Consider the following 26,669-nt stretch of genomic DNA (forward strand, 5'->3'; position numbering starts at 1 on the left):
TTGTGTGAGCCTGGGCAAGTCACTTAACCCTACTGGTCTCAGTTTCTTCATCTGTAAAATGAGCCAGAGAAGAAAATGGCAAACCACTCTAATACCTTTGCCAGGAAAACCCCAATTGGGCAAAAAGAGTTTGACATGACTGAAATGACTTAAATAAAAATAGTTATTTTAAATGCAACATATCTTTCTAACTCTTCCATTTTGCTGGCAATATATAGAAATGCTGGTAATTTACCTGCATTTATTTTATAATCAGAAACTTATTTCAGTTGTTTCCTCTGTGCCTATGCTTAAGATTTCAATTTCTTTTTCTTTTCACTAGTTAGCATTGCAAGTATATGAATAACAAAAGTGATAATGGACATCCTTGCTTTACCCTTGATCTTACCGGAAAGGTCTCCAATTTATCCCCATTACAGATAATGGTAGCACTTAGTTTTAGTTTTAGACAGATAGTAATCATAAAATATTAACATATTAAGGACAGATCCACTTCTTTGTATTTTAGATTTTTTTGAAACATTAGAAGCTAATTTATCTTGTTGAAAAGTTTTTTCTACATCCTTTGATACATTATTTCTGCCCTTGAGACTATTAATATGGACAATGATATTTATACTTTTCTTAATACTGAACCAAACCTGCATTACTGTGGGATGTTTGTGATATGGTGCTATAGTCTTACTGGTAAAATTCTATCTTAAAATTTTGCATTGATATTTATAAAATAGTCTATATATAGACATGTTGTAATACAGAGAAAGCAAGAGAGTTCCACAAAAACATCTATTTCGCTGCTTACACTAAAGCTTTTGATGATGTGAATTCACAACAAAAGTGGCAAGCCTCAAAAAGATGGGAATACCAGACTGTCTTACTCGTCTCCTGAAGAACCCATACATACACAGGTCAGTCAAGAAGCAATAGTTAGAAATGAACATGGAACAAGTGATTAATTTAAGATTGAAAAAGGAATGCAACAAGTCTGCATATTAACACCTTATTTACTTACCTTATAAGCAGAGTATATCTGTGAAATGCTAGGCTAGACGAATTAGAAGCCAGAAGTAAGGTTGCTGGGAGAAATACTAACAATCCAGATATGTAGGAGATATCTATCACTCTGATGGCAGAAAATGAATAAGATTTGAGAAGCTTCTTGATGAAGCTTGAAAGAGAGCTTGTGTAAAACTTTCTTGAAGCATAACACGAAAAAGAAGATAAAATTGTGACAAATGGTCCTATCAATTCCTAGCAGACAGAGGAAAAAGAAATGGAAGCAGTATTCGATGTTATATTCTTGGAGCCAAAGATCACTGCAACAGTAACTACAGTCATGAAATTAAAAAAAGGCTTCTCCTTGAAAACAAAGCTAAGGAAAATCTGGAAAGTACACTAAAAAAGTACCACCTTTTTGACATATGTCTATGTAGTCAATTATAGTTTTTATAATAGCAATGTATAGCTGTGAAAACTGGACTAAAGGAAAGCTGAGTGCCACAGAATCAAATGCTTTCAAATTGTGGTACTAAAGTCCTTTGAACAGCAAATGAGATCAAATTAGTCAATATGTAAAACAATTAATTCACACTATACACTGGTCAAATACTAAAGCTGAAGTTCAAATAGTATGGCTATGTAATGGGAAGACAGGACTCACTGGGAATGACCCTGATATTGGGAAAACATTTAAGGCAAAAGGAAAAGGGAATGGCAGAAGATGAGATAGATAGATGGTATCATGAAAACAACTAATATGAACTTCAAAAGATAATGGAAGAGGATGGAGTGCTATGATCTGTGGGATCATGGAGACTCAGAAACAGCTAAGTGATTAACAAACATATTAAATGTTAGCCTTTCCCATTTTTTATCTTTTCTGGTTTATGTATCAAGATTACATTTGAAAGAAGAAATTTGGCAGGATCTCTTCTTTTAAAGATAATCCAAAATAATTACTTGGGAGAAGATTCTGAGAAGATAGCAGAGATCAGAAAGTTCCAAAATATCCAGATGACCATCACAAACCAGACAAAAATTATACCTCAGGCAGAACATAGAGAGGTAAAAATAAACTAAGATTTGGAGCAGAATAGTGGTCTTTCTGGAAAAATCAGAGAAGACCTAAAGACCTAAAGAAAAATTTCAGGACCACCTCCAGGCTACTTCCTTTTTTTTTTTTTTAATTTATTTTTAATTTTTATTTTATTTTATAATTATAACATTTTTTTTGACAGTACATATGCATGGGTAATTTTTTACAACATTATCCCTTGCACTTACTTCTATTCAGATTTTTTCCCTTCCTCCCCCAACCCCCTCCCCCACATGGCAAGCAGTCTTATATATGTTAAATATATTACAGTATATTCTAGATACAATATATGTGTGTAGAACCGAATTTTTTGTTGCACAGGAAGAATTGGATTCAGAAGGTAAAAATAACAGTTTACATTCATTTCCCAGTGTTCCTTTTCTGGATGTAGCTGGTTCTGTCCATCATTAATCAATTGGAATTGGATTAGCTCTTCTCTATGTTGAAGAAATCCACTTCCATCAGCATACATCCTTGTACAGTATCATTTTTGAAGTGTATAATGATCTTCTGGTTCTGCTCGTTTCACTCAGCATCAGTTGATGTAAGTCTCTCCAAGCCTCTCTGTATTTCTCCTGTTGGTCATTTCTTATAGAACAATAATATTCCATAACATTCATATACCATAGTTTACCCAACCATTCTCCAATTGATGGACATCCATTCATCTTCCAGCTTCTAGCCACTATGAAAAGGGCAGCCACAAACATTTTGGCACATACAGGTCCCTTTCCCTTCTTTAGTAGTTCCTTGGGGTATAAGCCCAGTAGTACTATGGCTGGGTCAAAGGGCATGCACATTTTGATAACTTTTTGGGCATAATTCCAGATTGCTCTCCAGAATGGTTGGATTCTTTCACAACTCCACCAACAATGCATCAGTGTCCCAGTTTTCCCACAGCCCCTCCAACATTCATCGTTATTTGTTCCTGTCATCTTAGCCAATCTGACAGGTGTGTAATGATACCTCAGAGTTGTCTTAATTTGCATTTCTCTGATCAATAGTGATTTGGAACACTTTCATATGAGTGGAAATAGTTTTAATTTCATCATCTGAAAATTGTCTGTTCATATCCTTTGACCATTTATCAATTGGAGAATGGCTTGATTTCTTATAAATTAGAGTCAATTCTCTGTATATTTTCGAGATGAGGCCTTTATCAGAACCTTTAACTGTAAAAATTTCTTCCCAATTTGTTACTTCCCTTCTAATCTTGTTTGCATTAGTTTTGTTTGTGCAGAAACTTTTTAATTTGGTGTAATCAAAATGTTCTATTTTGTGATCAATAATTGTCTCTAGTTCTCCCTTGGACACAAACTCCTTCCTCCTCCACAAGTCTGAGAGGTAAACCATCCCATGTTCCTCCAATTTATTTATGATTTCGTTCTTTATGCCTAAATCTTGGACCCATTTTGATCTAATCTTAGTATGTGGTGTTAAATGTGGGTCCTCTAGGCTACTTCCAATGAAACAGTAACAGAGAACCCGGGGAGTAGCTGAGTTGGGAAATAGTTTCAGCTCCAGCCATAGGAATTTTTACCTTACAGACAGTATAGGGAATTTTTTTTTTTTAAAAGCATGCTTTAATCTTTTTGACACAATAAGTTTTTTTCTCTTAACATGAATAACATTTTTCATCATCTGGGGTTTTCTTTTTTCTTTTTTTATTAATTTTATAATTATAACATTTTTTGACAGTACATATGCATAGGTCATTTTTTACAACATTATCCCTTGTACTCCCTCCTTTTGTTCTGAATTTTCTCCTCCTTCCCTCCACCTGCTCCCCTAAATGGCAGGCATTCCCATACATATTAAATATTTTATAGTATATCCTGGGTACAATATATATGTGCAGAACCGAATTTTTGTTGTTGTTGCAAAAGAAGAATTGGATTCGGGAGGTAACAATAATCTGGGAAGAAAAATAAAAAATGCTAACATTTTACACTCATTTCCCAGTGTTCCTTCTCTGGGCGTAGCTGATTCTGTCCATCATTGATCAATTGGAACTGGATTAGATCTTTTCTATGTTGAAGATATCCACTTCCATCAGAATATATCCTCATACAGTATTGTTGTTGAAGTGTATAATGATCTCCTAGTTCTGCTCATTTCACTCAGCATCAGTTCATGTAAGTCTCTCCAAGCCTCTCTGTATTCCTCCCATTGGTCATTTCTTACAGAACAATAATATTCCATAACATTCATATACCATAATTTACCCAACCATTCTCCAATGGATGGGCATCCGTTCATTTTCCAGTTTCTAGCCACTACAAAAAGGGCTGCCACAAACATTTTGGCACATATAGGTCCCTTTTCCTTTTTTTAGTATTTCCTTGGGATGTAAGTCCGGTAGTAGCACTGCTGGATCAAAGGGTATGTACAGTTTGATAACTTTTTGGGCATAATTCCAGATTGCTCTCCAGAATGGTTGTATTCTTTCACAACTCCACCAACAATGCATCAGTGTCCCAGTTTTCCCACATCCCCTGCAACATTCATCATTATTTGTTCCTGTCATCTTAGCCAATCTGACAAGTGTGTAGTGGTATCTCAGAGTTGTCTTAATTTGCATTTCTCTGATCAGAACTGATTTGGAACACTCTTTCATATGAGTGGAAATAGTTTCAATTTCATCATCTGAAAATTGTCTGTTCATATCCTTTGACCATTTATCAATTGGAGACTGGCTTGATTTCTTATAAATTAGAGTCAATTCTCTGTATATTTTCGAGATGAGGCCTTTATCAGAACCTTTAACTGTAAAAATGTGGGAATTGGGAATTTGAATCTGGAAAGATGGAGGGAAGCTGCTGAGAAGGAACACCAAGCTCAGTTGTGCTAAGACACGATCTTGGGCAAGATGGAATCAGCACAGAAGCAGTGGAGCATGGACAGTACTGGTTGCAAGTTCTTAAAGAAAGGTAGAGTTCTTGGTTTAAGATTCTAGGCCAGAAGAAAGAACTGAAGGAGGATCTGAGACCAGAGACACCATTCCCTATAGCCCAGGTGATTATACCAAGAACCTGTTATTACTACTATTAATACTAATGAAAATAAGCAGACAAAGGAGAAAGAACCTAACCATAGAAAGTTACCATGGGAATAAGGAAGACAGGGATTCATTTTCTTTCTTTCTTTTTTTTTTTTTTTAATTTAGAATTTTTTTCCCACAGTATATATGCATGAGTAATTTTTTTTTATAATATTATCCCTTGTATTCATTTTCCCAAATTTTCCCCCCTCCCTTCACTCCCTCCCCCCGATGACAGGCAATCCCATACATTTTACATGTGTTACAATATAACCTAGATACAATATATGTGTGTAAATACCATTTTCTTGTTGCACATTAAGTATTAGATTCCGAAGGTATAAGTAACCTGCGTAGAGAGACAGTAGTGCTAACAATTTACATTCACTTCCCATTGTTCCTTCTCTGGGTGTAGTTATTTCTGTCCATCATTGATCAACTGGAAGTGAGTTGGATCTTTATGTTGAAGATATCCACTTCCATCAGAATACATCTTCATACAACATTGAGGTGTACAGCGATCTTCTGGTTCTATTCATTTCACTCAGCATCAGTTGATGTAAGTCTCTCCAAGCCTCTCTGTATTCCTCCTGCTGGTCATTTCTTACAGAGCAATAATATTCCATAACCTTCATAAACCATAATTTACCCAACCATTCTCCAATTGATGGACATCCATTCATCTTCCAGTTTCTAGCCACTATGAAAAGAGCTGCCACAAACATTTTGGCACATACAGGTCCCTTTCCCCTCTTTAGTATTTCCTTGGGATATAAGCCTAGTAGTAGTACAGCTGGGTCAAAGGGTATGCACATTTTGATAACTTTTTGGGCATAATTCCAGATTGCTCTCCAGAATGGTTGGATTCTTTCACACTTGTTAAACTCTTGTTTTGTTTTGTTTACTCTCTTTCAGAGTGGCTAAAATTCTTTCTTTTTTTTTCAAAGAACAAAGGTTTTAATGTATAATGAAGCAAAATTATATATATAATTTTCTAACTAGATGAGAATTTGTCATATAAAGAAATCAAAAAGTCTAAAGATTTGTTCATAGTAAATTTCTGTCTGACAATCCAGGAGTTAAAAACTCCTTACATAAAATTTCACCTACTGGTATACTTTTTTTTTAAATTTATATATATATATATATATATATATATATATATATATATATATATATATATATATATATATATATATATATATATATATATATATTTATATATTTATATATATATATATTTATATATTTATATATTTATAATATTATCCCTTGTATTCATTTTTCCAAATTACCCCCCCTCCCTCTATTCCCTCCCCCCCGATGACAGGCAATCCATACATTTTACATGTGTTACAATATAGTCTAGGTACAATACATGTGTGTGAATATCATTTTCTTGTTGCACAATAAACATTAGAATCCGAAGGTACATGCAACCTGGGCAGACAGATATTAGTGCTAACAATTTACATTCACTTCCCAGTGTTCCTTCTCTGGGTGTAGTTATTTCTGTCCATCATTGATCAACTGGAAGTGAGTTGGATCTTCTTTATGTTGAAGATAAGGGATTCATTTTCAAAGGAGGACAATGGAATTTTAAAAAGCCTCTTCTATCCCAATGAGTAACATTAAATGGTCAGCTGCTCAAAAAGAATTCTTAGAAGAATTAAAAAAAAAAAGGAAAAGAACAATACAAGAAAAACAAGATTATGAAAAGAAAACCAATCATCAAGAAAATGAGATCTAGATTCTTAAAAGAAAATGACTCTTTGAAAACTAGAATTGTGCAAGGAAAAGTCAATGAAGTTTTAAGAGACCAAGAAATGATAAAACAAAATAAAAAGAATGGAAAAAATATAAGAGAATATGAAACATAGCATAAGAAAAACAACAGATCTGGAGATCAAGAAGAGAAAACATTAGAATAATTGGGCTATCTGAAAACCAATTTAAAAAAAAAAAAAAGAATCTTGATACAATAATATAAGAAGTCATTAAAGAAGTTTCTCCTGAAGTGTTAAAACAAGAGGGGAAAGTAGAAATAGAAAAAAATCCACCATTCACTATCTGAAAGAGATTCTACAAGGGACATCTATTGGAACAATCTAGCCAAATTCTGAAGCTAGAAGAGAAAACACAATGACCAACAAGGATTAGAATCATACAGAACCTTGCAGCAGCTACATTAAAAGACTGTGGGTCTTAAAACAGAGAGTAGTATCTTAGTACTGAGTAGACAAGAGACAGTAGGACTTCAATACTCTTCATTAATTGCTCCTAGAAGGCAAATTAAGTGGCAAGAACAAAGAATAATAAATGAATTTTTGCTGCAATTTTTGCACCTTCAGTTTAAGACTAACCATCCTTCCCCTCCCAATTCCAGAAAAGGGCAAATGGAGTTTCCTGGAGCAGAGAAACAAACCAGTCAGCTCAACCCACTTCCCTTATTGGCTCAACTCACTTCTGAGAGGAATCATGATCTTTACACTCTCCTCCCACCCCACAAGATCCAAATTTCCTTAGTGTGGCAGTGTGTCCCTTAATGTGGAGGTGGAAGATATAGTTCCATGCCTTCCACAGCCCCGATCTGTGGTAACTGTGCAGGAGTTGGGGTTACCAGGAGTTCTGGGTCAGCTTACCCTAAAGCTCCTACCCTACTGCTTGTCCTCCAGCTTTGTGCTCCTTCCAGTATTAGTATTTAGGAAGCCAAGAGACTATACACTACAGTCACATTGTTCTATAGGAACTGGTCAGTAACCTGCCTAGCAATACACAAAACATCAGCATCCTGGGCACCAACCTGACAGTCCTACACATTACTGCCTTCACCCCTTAGCCAAGAGAACAACCAAGTGCAACGAGTACCAAACAAGGATCAAGTAGTGAACATTTTTTTTCCTTATAAAAATTTGTCGAGTACCAAATTTACCAAATTCCAAAGTAAATGAGTGTTGAAGTACCTCTCTTATCTTCAAGTGTAAAAGAACTAGGGTTGAGGCTGAAAAATATCATATATAGCAAATTTAAGCATAATACTGAATAATAATTGAACTTAAAAAGAAAATTTGGTATGTAAGAAGCAAAAGACATATAAAGTAAACATAAAAGACTAATTTCATGGAACCCAATAAGGAAAACTTTATGTTTTATATGTAAAAAAATAAATAATATGTTTAAGATTGTCAGTAGTAATTGGGCAGTTCATGGAAAGATCTGGGTAGAACTGAGTATGATGTAATTTTATTTCTATTTATTTTTAATTAAATTTTTTTTGGGGGGAAGGCTAAGGGAATGGGGTTAAGTGACTTGCCCAAAGTCACACAGCCAGGAAGTGTTAAGTGTCTGAGATCACATTTGAACTCAGGTCTTCTTGACTTCAGGGTTGCTGCTCTATCTAGTGCGCCATGTAGCTGCCCCTATGATGTAATTTTAAAAAGCAAAAATTTAATTTTAAAAGCATATAGGAAAAAGAAAAAAGAATAAATATGTTCTATGAATGAGGTGTGAGAGTAAGAACTGATATAAAGGGAGGAGGAGGAGGAGGAGAAGAGTTGGTAGTTCTGGAACTGTACTCTCATCATGAATGGATTAAAGGGGGAATGTGTGAATATTTATATCTGTATCTCTATTCAGAAAGGCATAAAAGTCTTCCAAATCTATAAAGAAATAAAAGGGGGAGGGAACAGGATAAATGGGAAGAGTGTGTAGATTAAGGGGAATGGAATAAATAAGGAAAGAAAAGAATACGGGAGGGATCCTTGGAGGTAGGGTAGATTAACAGCAAAGCAAGCTTGGGGTAGAAGCAAAGTAGAGGAGTCAGCAGGGACACAAAATAAGAAATACCAGGAGCAAAATTTATTAGGAAAAAAAATCAGGAGCAGTTATCAGATTTCAGACAAAGCTAACCCTAAAAAGTATTAATTGAAAGAGAAAAACAGGGAATGTCATCCATATTAATCAATATTGTTTTAGACTCTTTAAAATTACTGGATAGCATAAAGTAGGAATATTGCTATGGTGCAGAAAATAATGAATTTGTAGATTAAGAAAAATATGGAGAAGACTTGGATTTATTAAGAACAAAGTTATTTACTTTCAGAGAAACAGGACAAATTAGTGTACAGCCTGACATCGATATATATGAATGTATATGTGTATATACATGTATGATTATAAATATGTGTATATATGGGTAAATGTGTATGTTTTTGGGTAAATATGTGTGTGTATGTGTGCACTTAATTCTTGGGAGAGGAAGGAGAGAAAAAATAAGTAAAAAATGCACATCAGAACACAAAAGAAACAGTACAAGGAAGCAAAGAAAAGATGGAAAGTTCTGAACATTATGTGAGGTATTATTACATAGGCTTTCTTGAAATGGAAATTTATTGTCTCATATTTTGAATCCTCTCATTCTTCTGTGCATGAGGCAGTATTTTCTTTCTTTTTTTTTCTATTTTTCATTTAAATCTTAAATAAATGAATAAGAAACTAATTGTTTATATGTTTGAAATTCATCTGGCACTGAGGTATTTTTCTTTGTGAACTCATTTATAACTCATTCAATTTTTATTTTGAAATTAAATTATTTGTCCTTTATTTTTCAGTGAATATGAATATATTACATTTTTATAAATATTAATCCATTTCATTGATTGTTAATTTTATTAACATGTAACTGGATAAAATAATTCCTAAGCACTTTATTTTTCATTTTTTAATGAATTCACCTTTTTATTTTTGATTGTAGTAGTAAGATTTTTTAAAAAATCCATTAAAATTGTGGTTTTTCACAAAATAGAACTGTTCACTTTATTTTTTAGCTTATACTTTTTTTCTTTCACTTTTTTTTTTTTTATTTTCAAGATTTCTATTTTACTGTTTAATCTGTTGGGTTTTTAAAGGCTGCATGATCAATTATTAATATAGTTCTTTCTTTTACTAATGAAGGTGTTCAGAGGTATAAAATCTCTCCCAAATTTTGGTGTGTTGTCTCATTGTCAATGAACATTTAAAATAAAATATCTAATTGTTTCTATAGTTAAGTTTTTTAAAATTTTAATTGTTTCTTCATTAGTCTTTCAATAATTTTTACTACATTGAAAAATATGTCTTTAATATTTCTAATTTTTATGTGTGTGTGTGTTTTTTTAATGCTCCAATATGGGTGGGACAATGTAGGTAAAAGGGAGTAATGTAAAATTATACAATGAGTTTAATGATTCCAAGTTTCTCGGGAAATAAAAGTCCAACATTTGAACATCATGTTATAGAATGAGTCATGGAATGCCATAGTCTCCAAAGAATTATGTCCCCTACTGCAAGAGGCAATGTAGAAGAACAAAGAAGAACACTTCTGAAGTGTTAAAATAAGAGGGGAAAGTAGAAATAAAAAAAAAAATCCACCATTCACTATCTGAAAGATTCTACAAGGGAAATCTATTGGAACAATCTAGCCAAATTCTGAAGCTAGAAGAGAAAACACAATGACCAACAAGGATTAGTATCATACAAAACATGTTATCAGTTAATAAATTCACAAAAGAAGTGGTATAATGGATGTCATTTGAAGAATGTATGATTGTAAAAGAAAGTAGGTCAGTTATGTTGTAAGAGAGAAAGGCATAACAAATTAACACACTTACATGTTTCATTGAATTCACTTAATTTCAAGAAATCTAGAGAAAGGTTCCTAATGTGTTGAGTGTCACTTTGAAAAGAATTTTCAGGAGGATGTATAAGGTTATATAGGGGAAAAATATGGAAAAATTGTAATCAATACCATTGGAGGGAAATGCCCAGATTAATACTGTAGTATGTCACCTCATAAGTGACTGTGGCAGATTTTAGAATTATGCAAAACTATCCTCATTAAAACAAGTTCCCATACCTAGAAATATTCCTTCAATATTTTCTCTTTCTGAGGAACTGAATGGCCATTACAGTTTTCAGATATTGTTTTGAAATACAAGACCTTAAAACACTTTCAAATAAATGTAAAGCAGGTTTCAAACTTAGTGGGATGACAAACAGATGACTATCTTGGATCATAATAGTTATTCTAGGAATACATAAATTCATTGTTGAATTGCGAAGTCTTACTAGCCACAATGCACTCCTGAAAAAACTATTCACCTATCACAAGAGTTAACAATATGCAAATTCTCCCATGAAATTACTTCTAGTATCTAGATATCAGTAAATGCCACCTATGCCAACATCACCATAATGTACCAATGATGTAAATAGGCCAAAAAATGCCACAAAACCAAACCCAAATCCTCCCCAAAATCAAGAACAATAAACTATCGAACAAAATCTAATGTTTATTAACAGTAAATACTTGTCCTTATATCCTTGAAATGGACAGTCATTGTTCTGGTTGTGTACTGACCAGAACTTAGCTAGAAAGGGTTGAGGATGATAAAAGTTGCTAAGCCTATGTGTAAGAAATAGATTAGCCAAAAACAAAACAAAACAAAACAAAAAACAGCCAAACCATCATTCCCATGTTAGTAGTAGTAGTTACAATTAGGTGCAGAATGTAGCTGAAACCTTAGTTCTGGTGATTAACTGGTTTAGTGATAAAATAAAGCTGAGCTAGAAATTCTCTTATTTATTTCAGATGAACATGTTAAGTAAATAGCTAGAGATCTGAAGTGATTGATTAGTCTACAAATTCCAGTAATATCCCCAATGTTTACTGACCAGTTTATTATTTTACTTTATGTAGATCTTCCCCTTCTGCTACATGTTCACCATTGTTTAAATTTTGCCCCTTTTTTTTCTTTTCCTTCTATAAATTTCCATTGTACCTGTCTTACCTATGCTACTCAAGGCCCACTGGTTTTTGTATACAATAGGTCTACACTCTGATCATATGAAAATTGGTTTTTAAAATGTTTGAGTGTTGATAAGTTTGATTGACAGTAGTATCTCTCTATGAAGACTCATATCTCTCATTGAAGACCAATTTCCATACTAATGAATCAACCAACATTTATCTAGTACTTACTTTGTACCAGCCAATGTGTCAGAACAATGATAAATTCAAACTAGTAGGTCTGAAGAATAATAACCTAGAATAGGGTTAGAGAGGCAGTGTGGAGCAAGACTGAAGGGTTTTAATATCAAGAGAAATATGTATTTGATTGTAGAGATAACAGATAGGTCTTTGAATTTATTAAGTAGGGGAGTGAAATGTTTAGACTTGTGCTTTGGAATAGTTGGAATGAAACAAAGTGAAAGGAATGTGATAAGGGAGAAAAAAAAAAAAAAAAAAAAAACTTAGTCTTGTCCTGTATCAGAGAGTAGAGCTGTGGACAGAGAAGCACACTAATATAAATAAAATTTATGAGACTCTCAATAATTGAGTGCCATTGGCAGAGGGAAACTGGGGCACTGATGGAATTATTCTCTTAGGCAGAAAAAGACTGACAGAGATCAATTTGGCTTTGTGGATCCATCCTCTATGGAGATCATCCAGTCAGAAATCCAAATTATGTTAAACCTTTGAGGTCCATCCTCTGTAGAGATTATGGGCAGCCCCACCTTGCTGTGTCCTGTTAGAAATCCCATTCATGCTCCTTAGGTTCAATTTCCCCTATAATCCTGTTTATAACCCACATCATTTTTGCGGAACCCCTTTGGGTCAGTCCAGCACGGCACTCTGCCTGGTGTGTCTTTCTCTTTATCCTTCCCCACATAAGATCTCTCCTCTCATCCTCCTACCATGCTTCCTGGTGTCTTTCTCCTAATAGTTAACTAACTCTTTTAGGTATTGCCAGCTAAGAAAATGATCCTACCCCATCAGGTGTTTCCTTTTCCCTCCCAAAGTAAATTCCAGCTAACTGTGAATTCCACTAGGGAACTTGTCTTTTCCCTCATTATTTTTTAAAATCCTTTTCGATGATATGTGCTCTCCCAACTCTATTTTATATTTACCACTCTCTTCATTTTATCTCTTTATTTTGTCTGTAACCTCTTCTCCTACATAAACCTACCTTTTGCCAAAAAGAATGGCCACTATGAATTCTTCATGACCAAATACCAACATCTGGTGCTCTCCTAAATGACATCATTTGGTACCTGCAAACCATACTATTTGCTATACCAACCACAAGAAAGTGAAGTAAGCAAAACCAGAAAAACAACATATACAAAGATCACAAAAATGTAAATAACAACAATAATAAAAACCCTGAATATAATAATTATATTGATCAACTTGGTCCTAAAAACTGAATGAAAAAACATTAACTAAGTGGCAATCATGTGCAAAACACATGAATACAAATAGAAAAGCAACAGTCACAGATCCCAAACATTACATTAAGAGGAGAATCACCAAAAAAAAAGAACCTGGATATCATATTTAAAGAAAACTGACTAGAACTATTAAAACAAGAGGATAAAGGAAAAATAAAAAGAATTCACTGGTCATCTCCTGAAAGAAACCCCCAAGTGAACAAAAACTGTCTGGGATGTCATAGTCAAAATCCAAAGTGCTGAGGTTAGAGAAAAAAATTATACAGGTCATAAAAAAAGAATTCAAGTACCAAGCAACCCAAGCCAGGATTATGCAAGATTTAACAGCTACTACTATAAAGTAGTGCAGAACATATGATATGATATTCAAAAAAATAGATGCTTACAAAAAATAACAATTTACCCAAGAAAATTAAGCATAATCCTAAGGGGGAAAGAGAAACTTTCAAATATTTCTTTTGAAAAGACCAGAGATGAATAAAAATGTGGAAATACAAACACAGGAGTCAAGATAAATACAATGAGATAAATATAAACAAATAATCAAAGGGACTATACAGAGATGAAATGTTTATATTCTAATGGGGGAGGAGGTAGTTAGAGGTCATAGAGGGTACTAAATAACAATTAATAATAATAATAAAGTTTATGATAATGATAAGAATGTTAACATATTTATAAAGTGATTTAAGACTTATGTACATATCTCATTTGATCCTCACAATAACCTGTGAAGTAGGTGTTATTTTAGAGCCATTTTACAGATGCACAAGTTGAGGCATAAAGAAGATAACTGACTTATTCCAAATCACATAGTTAGATAGGGTCGGAAGCAGAATTCATAACTCATTTCCACATTTCAAGCCCTGTATTCTATCCATTATGCCACTGAAAGAAATATACCAAGATGAAGCATCTATATTTGAATAGGAAGAAGTAATAGAAACCTCCCCCTGGTATTCAGGATCATAAAAGGACTTACATTGGAGAGAGGGGCTGAAAATGATTTTGATGATGATGAGACAGACAGACAGAGAGGAGGGGAGAGAAAAGGGGAGAGAAAGAGAGAGAGAGAAAAAAAAAGAAATTCACACACTTATGTTCAGGCAGGTCACACTGGGACAAAGGCTGATATAAAAATAATCTGTTGCTAATCCTCTTGATGAGGAAAAAGGGATCCTCTAAGGAAGTAAGAGAAAGAAGTAATTATTTCAGGGGCAGCTAGGTGGCGCAGTGGATAGAGCACCAGCCTTGAATTCAGGAGGACCTGAGTTCAAATTTGATCTCAGACAGTGTGTGACCCTGGGCAAGTCACTTAACCCCAGCCTCAAAAAAAAAAAAAAAAAAAAAGAAGAAGAAGAAGAAGAAGTAATTATTTCATGTTGGGGACACAAGTATGGATCTATATATATGAGTATAGTATAGGTAGAGTGTCATTTGAAACTTACTGTCTTCTGAATTTGTCAAAGCAGGAAAGAACACACACACATACACATACACAAAGTGAAATGCATAAATATATTCAATTCAACAAGGAAAGAGGAAAGCACAGGAAAAGGAATATAAAATAAGAGAAAGTATTAGTCATAGGCAAAATGATCCTCTGACAGTACTAACTTGAACATTTATAGATACTACAGTTTGTCCGACTCTTACCATAAGTTTAAAAGCTATAATACAAAAATAAGAAAAATGAAAGCATATGAAATGACAGGAGGCATAAAATATCTACCCTAAATACAAAAGGTGAAATTGAATTTGAACACTGCTCAAAACCTCTCAGCAAAGATACTAGTAATAATTGCAGAAAACATGAAAATGGTGATATAATTATGTTTATACACAATAATATTTAAAACTTAGAAAAAAGAATAAAATTTTAGGTAGAGAGAGGATTGAGAGCCACAAGGAAACATAATTTAGTGCAATTCCTTCATTTTAAAGATAAGAAAATGAAGTCCTGAAAAGTGATTTATCCAAAGTTTAGAGCTAACAGCAATTAGAATCTCAGTCTGCCACTCTTCCTGCGACACCATGGTAATTTAAGAAAATAGTTAAAATGAACTAATTTTAAAGATTTCAATTATTGGAAACTTTGAATTTTTAGAGCTGATAACCACTCTTCAAGAAATAGAAATATAACTAGTTTTACTCAGTGGCTAACAAGACCTTAAATGAACGATTATTTGGTTTCTTTATTTGAAGGAGAAAGTGATGACTAAAGTTAAGTGATATCTATACAGTTATCCTATTGAATTTTTCAGAAAATTGAAAAACATATCTCATCTTTTAAGAAAAAGTTTACTCTCAAATGTGATCTGTAATACTGACATTTACTATTCAGACAGGAATTAAGTCTTTAAGAGTCTATTCAACCATCCCATCACTGTTAATAGCAATTTGGAATTCTGTTGATCTACTGCAAAGGTAAAAACCTACCCCTGGAGGGAACAGCTGTGAGTAGGTGAAAAAAGCTTCAAATAACAAGCTAAGAAATTCAGTAGGTACTATTATTATCTCCTGTTTACACTGTCATTTTTCCTAACAGTAGGAGATTATTTATACAGACCCCACCCATGAACTTCTTATTTATCTTATTTTAGAAATCCTGAGTGTCTATAAAAACAAGCCACTGTTTCTTTTTAGAGCACACATGCATATTAGAATTTTGCACCTTAACTTTGTTTTTTTTTTTTTTTTTTTTTTTTTTTTAAATTTCTACTACTTAGCATTTTCTTTTGCACTGAACCACTAGCTGGCTTTCAGTTTTATCTATAAAGCTGACTTTATTTTATTGTTTCCTATCTTACCATTATTGATTTTAAAGTAAACCACAGCAGAAGAACTATCTCTGATCACCACTCCTAAGGCTCCAAACCTAAAATTCATAAGGTTTAGAGGTAGAAGAATAATAGATGAGAAAATTGAGGATCTGAGAGTTTTGATGACTGAATGATCGCCATCTACATAGGAACCCAGACCTGCTCTTTCCAAATCCAAGGCATAACTGGTCAATTTCTTTATTGGCATATTTGTATAAGTATAGATATTCCCATTAAAAATGATTGCAGCATATGATATCTATTTGCTCAAAGAGAGTAAAATTTGCATATCCACATTGACCAAACACAACCAAAAATAGAAATTGGTTGCCTCTTCTTTACTGTCTGTGACAAATGTGTTTGAAACTGACTGACTTTAAGCTGTAAAATTTTTCAGAAGAAATCTAAAATCAGGTGGAACTAAAATATGCTTAATATGAAGCTCTTTCAGAATACAATATAACAAAATCAAACTAGTGATAGGAGGATGATGAAGGCAAAAAGTCTAAAACTAATCTATTAAGACAAGAGAAATGGATGGATTTAGTTGCTAGGTAGAAATAATAATAATGTAGTACATATTCAGCTGCCAAAGAAAAATTTCTAGCTCTCGAAAAAAAGTGTATCGGTCCACTCACAGGTTGAAAAGAGACAATTCAAAGACATTTCCAACAGACTTAGTCTGGAAGACTAAAGTGATCATAGACAGAAATGTGATCTTTTAAAAAAAACTGTTTTGGGATTGGGGAGGAGAGAATATTAGGTTCTATTTGAAGCTACCTGAGTTTGAGATAACAGCCAGAGTTTAATATCCAAAACTGAAATTCAAGGGAGAGGTCAATCTCTTGTCTTGACATACTCTCCAATCCCTTAAATAGTTCACATTCTAGCCAGGGACAGAATTTTATTTCCAATTAGTAGATAAGAAGAAGCTAGAATAGGGGAAAAAAATGGTTACTAACATGAAGAGAAATTGAAAGAGAAAGGAAAATAAGTGTTTTAGAAGTATAAGCAAATCAATAGGATCAAAGACCATGTTGATAGAACTATGATGTCCATCACTAGATAGAAAACCATTTACTAATTTTTAATCAAAAGTGAGTAATACAGAAACAGGAAACACTGGGAGTAATAAAACAAGCTCTTAAGAGGCTGTGGTTTTAGAAAGGGACATAGAAGTCATAACAGAATGCTTCTTCTATATATGCATTTAATGTGATGCTGAAGGTCAAAAGACCTGTAAAATGTTTAGTATTATCAAGAAATATAATAGCAACATAGGGCAAATATCCTGCTGCTGAAGAAAACTATAGTGCATTTAAAAATCCCAAACAATTCTATTTAATACAAGTCAAAAGATAATAAAGCATGAAAGAAAACAACAAAATGTTTCAGGAGAGTAGGGAATTACCATATGCAAACAGGCTAACATAATGAGTTGGAACATGATTAAAAGTTATAAAATTATGAAAGGTATTCTAAAATTAAACACAGCTAACTTAAGTTTACTAAATTTAAGAAGACAACAACTAAAAAAGATACAAGTTTGAAAGTTATAAACAAATAAAAGGACAAATAAAATATTACATTACATGGCAGATCATGAAACATTACTCAGAAACAACAAAAAAGTGCTGTCTACATCCTTAGAAAAAAATAAAAGATACAATCTATGTTAATTATGGAGGAAAGAGAATGTTTAGGCAGAGGTTTAAAAGCAAGGGTCAATCTTGTAATTAGGACAACCTAGCTTCTAGTCCAATTTCTGCCAGATGCTGGCTACCTTGGCAAGTCACTTAATTTCTTAGTGTCCCCAGGCAACAATTCAAGACTACAAATTGCAGAATAATTGTAAATATCAACAATCTCATAGGTAAAGGTCCATATCCCCCTAAAGATTTCCATTTTATAAGTTATTTGTCTGAATTTATATATGAATATATTCTTTCACACTTTTAAACATTATTTGCATTAATATTGACTGGATCAACTCCAAAAACGATTGTGCTAGAAATCCAAGAGAATCTAAGCATTTCTCTATGAAAGCACAGTATTTCAGTGCAGAAGAAAGTGAAAGCATGTAAAAGAAAGGCTCGACCCTTATGTACTTTAATACAAGACCTCGTGGTATATACCAAGGAACAGTTTTGGTTCAAAATGCTTTTTCAGACAAAGTCAATATAATAATATTATACTAAGTTCTAAAGCTACATATGAAAATTTTTTCCCCTAATAACTTGGAAGATGTTCCAGAATGCCTCCAATTTTAGGGCTACAATCCAAATAACAAAGAGTAAAATCTTGTCATCCATGTGAATCCTACATACTGAACAAAGATCTTTAGATATTTTACTTCATTCCTAAAGATAAAAGCAGCAAAATCCTCTCAAATATTTGATTAAAAAGACTGAGCACAGGCTACTATAGTAATTAACAGTAATAACAGAGAATCATACAGGTAGGAAGAGTGCCTAGAAAACTAATGAATTATCCATCTCTTGACATGTCTACTTTTTTTTCCCTCCCCCTTTTTCTGAGGCTGGGGTTAAGTGACTTGCCCAGGGTCACATAGCTAGGAAGTGTTAAGTATCTGAGACCAGATTTGAACTCAGGTCCTCCTGAATCCAAGGCTGGTGCTCTATCCACTGTGCCACTTAGCTGCCCCGACATGTCTACTCTTGATATGACTATAGTTATAAGTTCATGCTCTCAACAAAGGTACAAGGCTTCTTGATATGAAGTTCAAGATCTGCAAAATCCAAACAGTTTAATGTTTCATGGTAGTTTCATTAAGTAAAGCACACTATTTAATTTTCATTAATTTAGAATCAAATAAGTGAATACTGCAATTTGTACATACATTGTTGATTTTGGAACATGGCATGCTAAAAGATCCAATGGGTTTGATGGCAACTGTTATAGTCTTGCAGATAACTAGAATTTATGGCTTATTTATTCATTTATTTATTATTAATTTTATAATTATACATTTATTTGATAGTATATATGCATGAGTAATTTTTTTATAACATTATCCCTTGTATTCATTTTTCCAGATTTTCCCCTCCCTCTACTCTCTCCCCTAAAAGACAGGCAATCTCATACATTTTACATGTGTTATAGTATAACGTAGATATAATATATGTGTGTAAATCCAATTTTCTTGTTGCTCGTTAAGTATTGGATTCTGAAGGTATAAGTAACCTGGGTAGATAGACAGTAGTGCTAACAGTTTACATTCAATTCCCAGTGTTCCTTCTCTGGATGTACTTGTTTCTGTCCATCATTGATCAGTTGGAAGTGAGTTGGATCTTCTTTATGTTGAAGATATCCACTTCCATCAGAATACATCTTCATACAGTATTGTTGTTGAAGTGTATAGTGATCTTCTGGTTCTGCTCGTTTCACTTAGCATCAGTTGATGTAAGTCTCTCCAAACCTCTCTGTATTCATCCTGCTGGTCATTTCTTACAGAGCAATATTCCATAGCCTTCATATACCATAATTTACCCAACCATTCTCCAATTGATGGGCATCCATTCATCTTCCAGTTTCTAGCCACTACAAAAACAGCTGCCACAAACATTTTGGCACACACTGGTCCCTTTCCCCTCTTTAGTATTTCCTTGGGATATAAGCCCTGTAGTAGCACTGCTGGGTCAAAGGGTATGTATAGTTTGATAACTTTTTGGGCATAATTCCAGATTGCTCTCCAGAATGGCTGGATTCTTTCACAACTCCACCAACAATGTATTAGTGTCCCAGTTTTCCCACATCCCCTGCAACATTCATCATTATTTGTTCCTGTCATCTTAGCCAATCTGACAGGTGTGTAGTGATATGTCAGAGTTGTCTTAATTTGCATTACTCTGATCAGTAGTGATTTGGAACACTTTTTCATATGAGTGGATATAGTTTCAATTTCATTATCTGAGAATTGTCTATTCATATCCTTTGACCATTTATCAATTGGAGAATGATTTGATTTCTTATAAATTAGGATCAATTCTCTATATATTTTGGAAATGAGACCTTTATCAGAACCTTTAACTATAAAAATATTTTCCCAATTTGTTACTTCCCTTCTAATCTTGTTTGAATTAATATTGTTTGTATAGAAACTTTTTAGTTTGGTGTAATCAAAATCTTCTATTTTGTGATCAATAATGACCTCTAATTCTTCTCTAGTCACAGAATTTATGGCTCATTTCAATTCTCTCAGCATAGTTAGTGTATTTAAAGGATAGCAGCTGCTCTACATAAAATAATCAAAATTCAAACAGTTATAAAGTATATAAATAAAAAGGAAGAAAGAAGTGGGGAAAAAACAACCAAAAGATAATATGATATTCAAATATTTAAGAACTTCATAGAAATGTACTTGGAATGTACCATTTAAGAAACTAAAATAATGGACTAGATATGATAAGGATACTTGTAATCTTTCCTACTAAAGAGCAGGTTAGGGGATCACTTGAGTATGGGATTCTGCACTTTAGCAGGCTAACACTACTAAGTCTAAAACCAATATGAAGAACATTTGGGAGCAGGGTCCACTAAGTGACGAAACAGGAACTAGTCTTAATCATGTTTAAAATGAATAGTTCAAAGCTGGGATTCTCAAACTACAGCCCTCGGGCCAGATTCGGCTGCTGAGGACATTTATGTGGCCGGGTTTTGGCAAATGAGTTGAGGGGCGGAGACAGTGTGAGCTTTTGTTTTTACTATAGTCCGGCCCTCCAACAGTCTGAGGGACAGTGAACTGGCCCCCTATTTAAAAAGTATGAGGACCACTGGTTCAAAGCTTCCTTGACAATCAGCAGTAGCTTGAGACTGGTGAACAAGAGGACTAACTCTCAAAACAAACAAACAAACAAAAACAAGTAAATAAATAAAAAGGGAGAGGACATAAAAGCACAAAAGGCATTAATGATTGTAATAACAGACACTGACCTTAACCTTTGAACAAATGTACTAAAAAGGGTTCACAGACAGGAACATAGTAAAATCAAAAAACATACATTTCCTTGCATATCATATTCACAAATTTAAGTGCAAATGGATTCTAAGAATTCCTAAATTATCAGGATTAATGTAAATGAATATAGAAAAATGAAAGCATAATTTATGACAGTATATGAATCTATAGTCAAACCATTCATAATGTTAAAAAAAAACCCTAAAGGAACAAGTTTGATTATAGAAAATAATCTGTGATTATTATTTTGCTAAAACAACAAAACCAAACAAAAAACCCTAATATAAGCCAAAAGGGAGGGGGGAAAAAAAAAAGAAAGAAAAAAGAGGAAGTCCTAAGATGTTTGAAACAAAGTCTTAAATCAAAGACATATGTTATTAAGTCTAAATTGACAGATCTGTACTGCAATGCAGAAATATAAGCCAGAATCAAACATCTGCACCAACCCACTGAGACTAGACAAGATTCCAAAATAAAGGGCCACTTCCATTCTTACCTGTTACCTGTGCAACAACCGCTTGGGAAATCCTCCGATTGGCAAGAAAAGCTTTGATTTCCTCTTTTATCACACTACTGTCCCGCCTAAAAAAAAAGAAAAAAGAAAAAAAAGACCAACACATGTTTAAGTTAAAAATAGTAATCTGAGCTAAGAATGGTAAAGATAAGAAGTGGACACTAAATAGAGAGTAACAAAACAGAAAGAAGAGAAGGGAGAAGAGACCAAACCCATTGGAGAATATAAAATTAAACCTAGAAACATCACATTCCCAAGTTCAAAAACATAATATTATCTTACCTAATTCATAGTGTGTTATCCACAAAGTTTCACTTCTGGGAGTGGGGAGGTGAAAATTAAAAGATTTAGGCAGAAAGGATGGCAGAAATCATTTAAGCCAGAGATCCTTAACTGTTTTTGGCCATGCACCTTTATGGCAGTATGACTGACACTTATGGACTACTGCTCAGAGTAATAATTCTAAATGTATAAAATGAAATTATCCAAGACTACAAAGGAAACCAATTATATTGAATTACATTTACCAAAATATTAAAAAATAAATGAACAGATCATAGATTAAAAACTCTTACTTTGGTAAAATTGAGGAAATTGAGAAATAGAGAAATTAAGTGACTTGTCCATGCCAGTAAGCATTAGAAGCAGGATTTGATTTGGCTCTATGGCCAGCATTTAGAATTGGAGTTTATTCCGTATTTGGCTTTTTCTTCACTATCATCTATTCAACTATGATTTAAAGGTTCTCCCACACACACACACATTCTCAATAAAATTGTGAAACTACATTTAAATGCACCTTCCTTCATTTTAATGAAGTTATTGATGATAGGACTGAATAAAAATAACTTTTTGTACATTAAAAAAACAAAATCTCAAGTGGGATTACGCATAAAGGAAATAAAACATGTCTTTGAAATATGCAATCTTGGTATAATGTAAACACGAACAAACACTGAAGAAATAAAGATTGTATTAATTTAATTAATGGTCAGAGCTCAATGATAAGATGATGAAATAGGAATAGTTTTAAATTATGTAATGAGACAACAGTTTTATTTAGGTTTTTCAAAAAACCAAGAAATGCACCATATTCCACAGAAGCATGGACTATATCTAGAGCCATTAGGACCATTTCCATTAATTCTTGTTTTTTTCCCCCTGAGGCAGTTGGGGTTCTGACTTGTCCAGGGTCACATAGGTAGGAAGTATTAAGTGACTGAGGCCAAATTTGAACTCAGGACCTCTTGACTTCAGAGCTGGTACTCTATCCACTGTGCCACCTAGCTGCCCCTCATTAATTCTTAAAAGAGAAAAACAATGAAGCCAATGAGAATCAATATTAAGTTAATATAAAAAGGATTCCCAATCATTTCTTTAAAAAAAAAGCTACTCATTTTTCTAAGGGATAACTGGAAGGAGAAGAATGGAGATGTTTCTGAATGAGGATTTTTACTAGACATGTAAAGTAGTACCCAACTTCTATCTTCTCCTCACAAATATTTACCAAGCTCCTTTCATGGCTGGCCAATGTGCTAGGAGTTGTTGAGAATATTACTACTACTATTGTCAGTGCTGTTGCTACTACAATTACTGTCTCTCCCTGCCCCATGACCAACTACCACCACCACAACTAAGAGCTCTCATTTATATAATGCCTTAAAGTTTACCAAGGTTTTTGCAAATATTATCTCATTTTATTTTCATAACAACTCTGGAAGGCAGGTGCTGTTATTATCAAGTGACTTGCTCATTGCACAGAGCTAAATGTTAGAACACAAATTTGAATTCCAGTGTTCCTGTCCCTAGGTCCAGCAATAAATTAGCTGCCCTAGGAAAGAACTTAAATTCTGATGAGAGAGATAAGTAGTTAACATATACTTGATTTATTCAGAATATTCATGCAGATAATCAATATACATTAATATGCATAAATATATATATGTAAATACAAAATAAATAGACATGTTTTGCCTTTGAGGTAAATTTTGAGATATAAAGGGTGGTACCAATTTACTGCCTGAAAACTACTGATATGAGAAACTATAGGAGAAATTCAAGAATAAATTCTCTATTAATATTTAAAGTTTATCATGTTGATCTGGCTATAGTCGATTTCACTTTTGTTTAAAAATTAAGTGACTGACCGTTAAAAATTCAAAAGTATAAATGACAGTATGTTTTAGAAAAAAAAAATCCAGAATGTATGAGGTTATAAAAGTTAAATAATTTGGATGCCTACTGAATAACTAATAAAATATGGTAAAGGATCCTTCAAATATCTTTAAATTAGGATAGCTGCTAAAATAGAGATGAATTCACATGTATCTATTTCTAAGTTTTAAGGTAACTAAAAGCAAGCAAATCATTTTTGTTTTCTAACACAAACTACTGTTTTGCAATATTTAACATATATACAGTTAAATTTTTTCAATATCTATATCTATATAGCTTTGAGTTATGTAGAATACTGAGCGGAGAAATATCAAAAAATGTGTTTTGCAAGGGGGAAAATGAGCCAATTTAATCTTCCTAACTTATTTAAATCAGTCTGCTTTAAACAAAATCCACCCTGACATCAAAACATAAGAAAAGGCAATTCAATAATTCAAGGGTAAAATATCCAGTCTGTGAATTATTCATAGCTTTGCAGTATGATGATGTTATCAATGCCTGCAGGAGTAGAAACAGCAAGAGCAGGGAAGGAATTCCTCAAGATTGTAAGGCAATAGCAGTCAAAGATCTGCTAAGACTAAATTTCTAGAAAGCTGGGGATTGGTGAACTACTCTTTACATGACTCCTGCTCTCCCTCTAATAATTGAGTTTTAATGGTTTAATAGTTAATGGTTAAAATTTTCTGAAAACTCTTTTCCATTTTCCTTTGGAGTTAAGATTTTTGGTTTAACTCTCAAATTATTCCCATTCCAATCTGGTTCTCTCTGTCATCTCATACTTATCCTCCACTCATTTCATAGTGATTTGACTCCTTAAACCTATTTCTTTTATCCAGCTTTCTTAACTGAAACCTGGCCCTTCCCTAAAGGGACTACATTTCTTATTCTCTGGTCAAACTTCCCACTTCTCTCTTCCTCAATTGTATCCAAATCCCCAAATGAGAAGGGGGAAGAATAAAATGTTACAACTATTGTAACATTCCTATACTCATTAGATATTTGGAAGAAAACAGCACAGATTTAGTGCTAGATTATCTAACCCAAAGTATTTGATTTTATAGGTGAGTAATCTGAGACTCAAAGAGGTTGGGTAATATTGGCCATAAACTCCAGCATAATGTGGGTTCATCCCACATTCTTAGCAATATTTCACACAATTTCCGTAAGCAGATCTTGTACCCTACCTAAATTTTTCTACCCACAATTCCCAGAAAATATCTGAAGCTTTCCTATCTCTTACACCATGCCATTTCTAGGCCTAGAATGCATTTCTAGAATATAGCCTCCTTGAAGGAAGCGACAGCCACATTTGTTGGGCTTTGTATCCTAGCACAAAGGAGATGTGTAATGCTTAAACAACTGAATTAAATTCTCATCTTATCCCTTATATATCTAAGTACATCCTATGCATTTATCATTCAGGGTTCAGGTAAAAGATCACTTTCTGGTCTACATTCATGCCATATTTTTCATTGTGGCCATCACTTCACTTCTTTTCTGGGACCTAATTCCCCGCACTCTGCTTAGATAGGATAGCTTTTGCTTTCTTTATCTTGCCTAAGCCCGAGCCCCCTCCATGACTTCCACCTGGTTCCATCTCCATGCCATACTGCTTCACACTTCCATTTCCCCTTATATAGTTCTTGAAGGAAAATCATATCTTGATTATTTGTACTGTATCTCTGGGCCCTTGGCACAGTTTCTGGCAGTTGGTAAACATTTAAAAGCTGTGTTTATCATAAATGTAAAAATTTACTTTCATAACATCTCTTCCATACAGCTCTCCTCTAAATTGCTATCTCTCTAATAAATAGATTAGAAGAACAGAGAATAGTCTACCTCTCAGACCTGTGGAGGAGGAAGGAATTTATGACCAGAGGAGAACTAGAGATCATTATTGATCACAAAATAGAAGCTTTTGATTACATCAAACTAAAAAGTTTCTGTACAAACAATACTAATGCAAACAAGATTAGAAGGGAAGTAACAAATTGGGAAAATATTTTTAAAATTAAAGGTTCTGATAAAGGTCTCATTTCCAAAATATATAGAGAACTGACCCTAATTTATAAGAAATCAAGCCATTCTCCAATTGATAAATGGTCAAAGGATATGAACAGACAATTCTCAGATGATGAAATTGAAACTATATCAACTCATATGAAAGAGTGTTCCAAATCACTACTGATCAGAGAAATGCAAATTAAGACAACTCTAAGATATCACTACACACCTATCAGATTGGCTAAGATGACAGGAACAAATAATGATGAATGTTGGAGGGGATGTGGGAGAGCTGGGACACTGATACATTGTTGGTGGAGTTGTGAAAGAATCCAGCCATTCTGGAGAGCAATCTGGAACTATGCCCAAAAAGTTATCAAACTGTGCATACCCTTTGACCCAGCATTGCTGCTATTGGGCTTATATCCCAAAGAAATACTGAGGAGGGGAAAGGGACCTGTATGTGCCAAAATGTTTGTGGCAGCTCTTTTTGTAGTATCTAGAAACTGGAAGATGAATGGATGTCCATCAATTGGAGAATGGTTGGGTAAATTATGGTATAGGAATGTTATGGAATATTATTGCTCTGTAAGAAATGACCAGCAGGAGGAATACAGAGAGGCTTGGAGAGACTTACTTCAACTGATGCTAAGTGAAATGAACAGAACCAGAAGATCTCTGTACACTTCAATGTTGTATGAAGATGTATTCTGATGGAAGTGGATATCTTCAACATAAAGAAGATCCAACTCACTTCCAGTTGATCAATG

The 26,669-nt window shown here is 33.7% G+C and overlaps 1 protein-coding gene across 10 annotated transcripts in view; it reads right to left on the minus strand.

Annotated features, from left to right (window-relative positions):
• HMBOX1 (homeobox containing 1) overlaps positions 1-26,669 on the minus strand; it is a 240,102-nt gene that overhangs the window by 86,046 nt on the left and 127,387 nt on the right. For all 10 annotated transcript variants that reach the window (XM_074287562.1, XM_074287563.1, XM_074287560.1 and 7 more), the window contains one exon: positions 21,703-21,788. In XM_074287562.1, coding sequence (XP_074143663.1) covers positions 21,703-21,788 — 86 coding nt within the window. The remainder of the gene's footprint in view (positions 1-21,702; positions 21,789-26,669) is intronic.

This window comes from Sminthopsis crassicaudata, chromosome 2 (assembly GCF_048593235.1).
Source record: "Sminthopsis crassicaudata isolate SCR6 chromosome 2, ASM4859323v1, whole genome shotgun sequence".
Classification (NCBI taxonomy): Eukaryota; Metazoa; Chordata; class Mammalia; order Dasyuromorphia; family Dasyuridae; genus Sminthopsis; species Sminthopsis crassicaudata.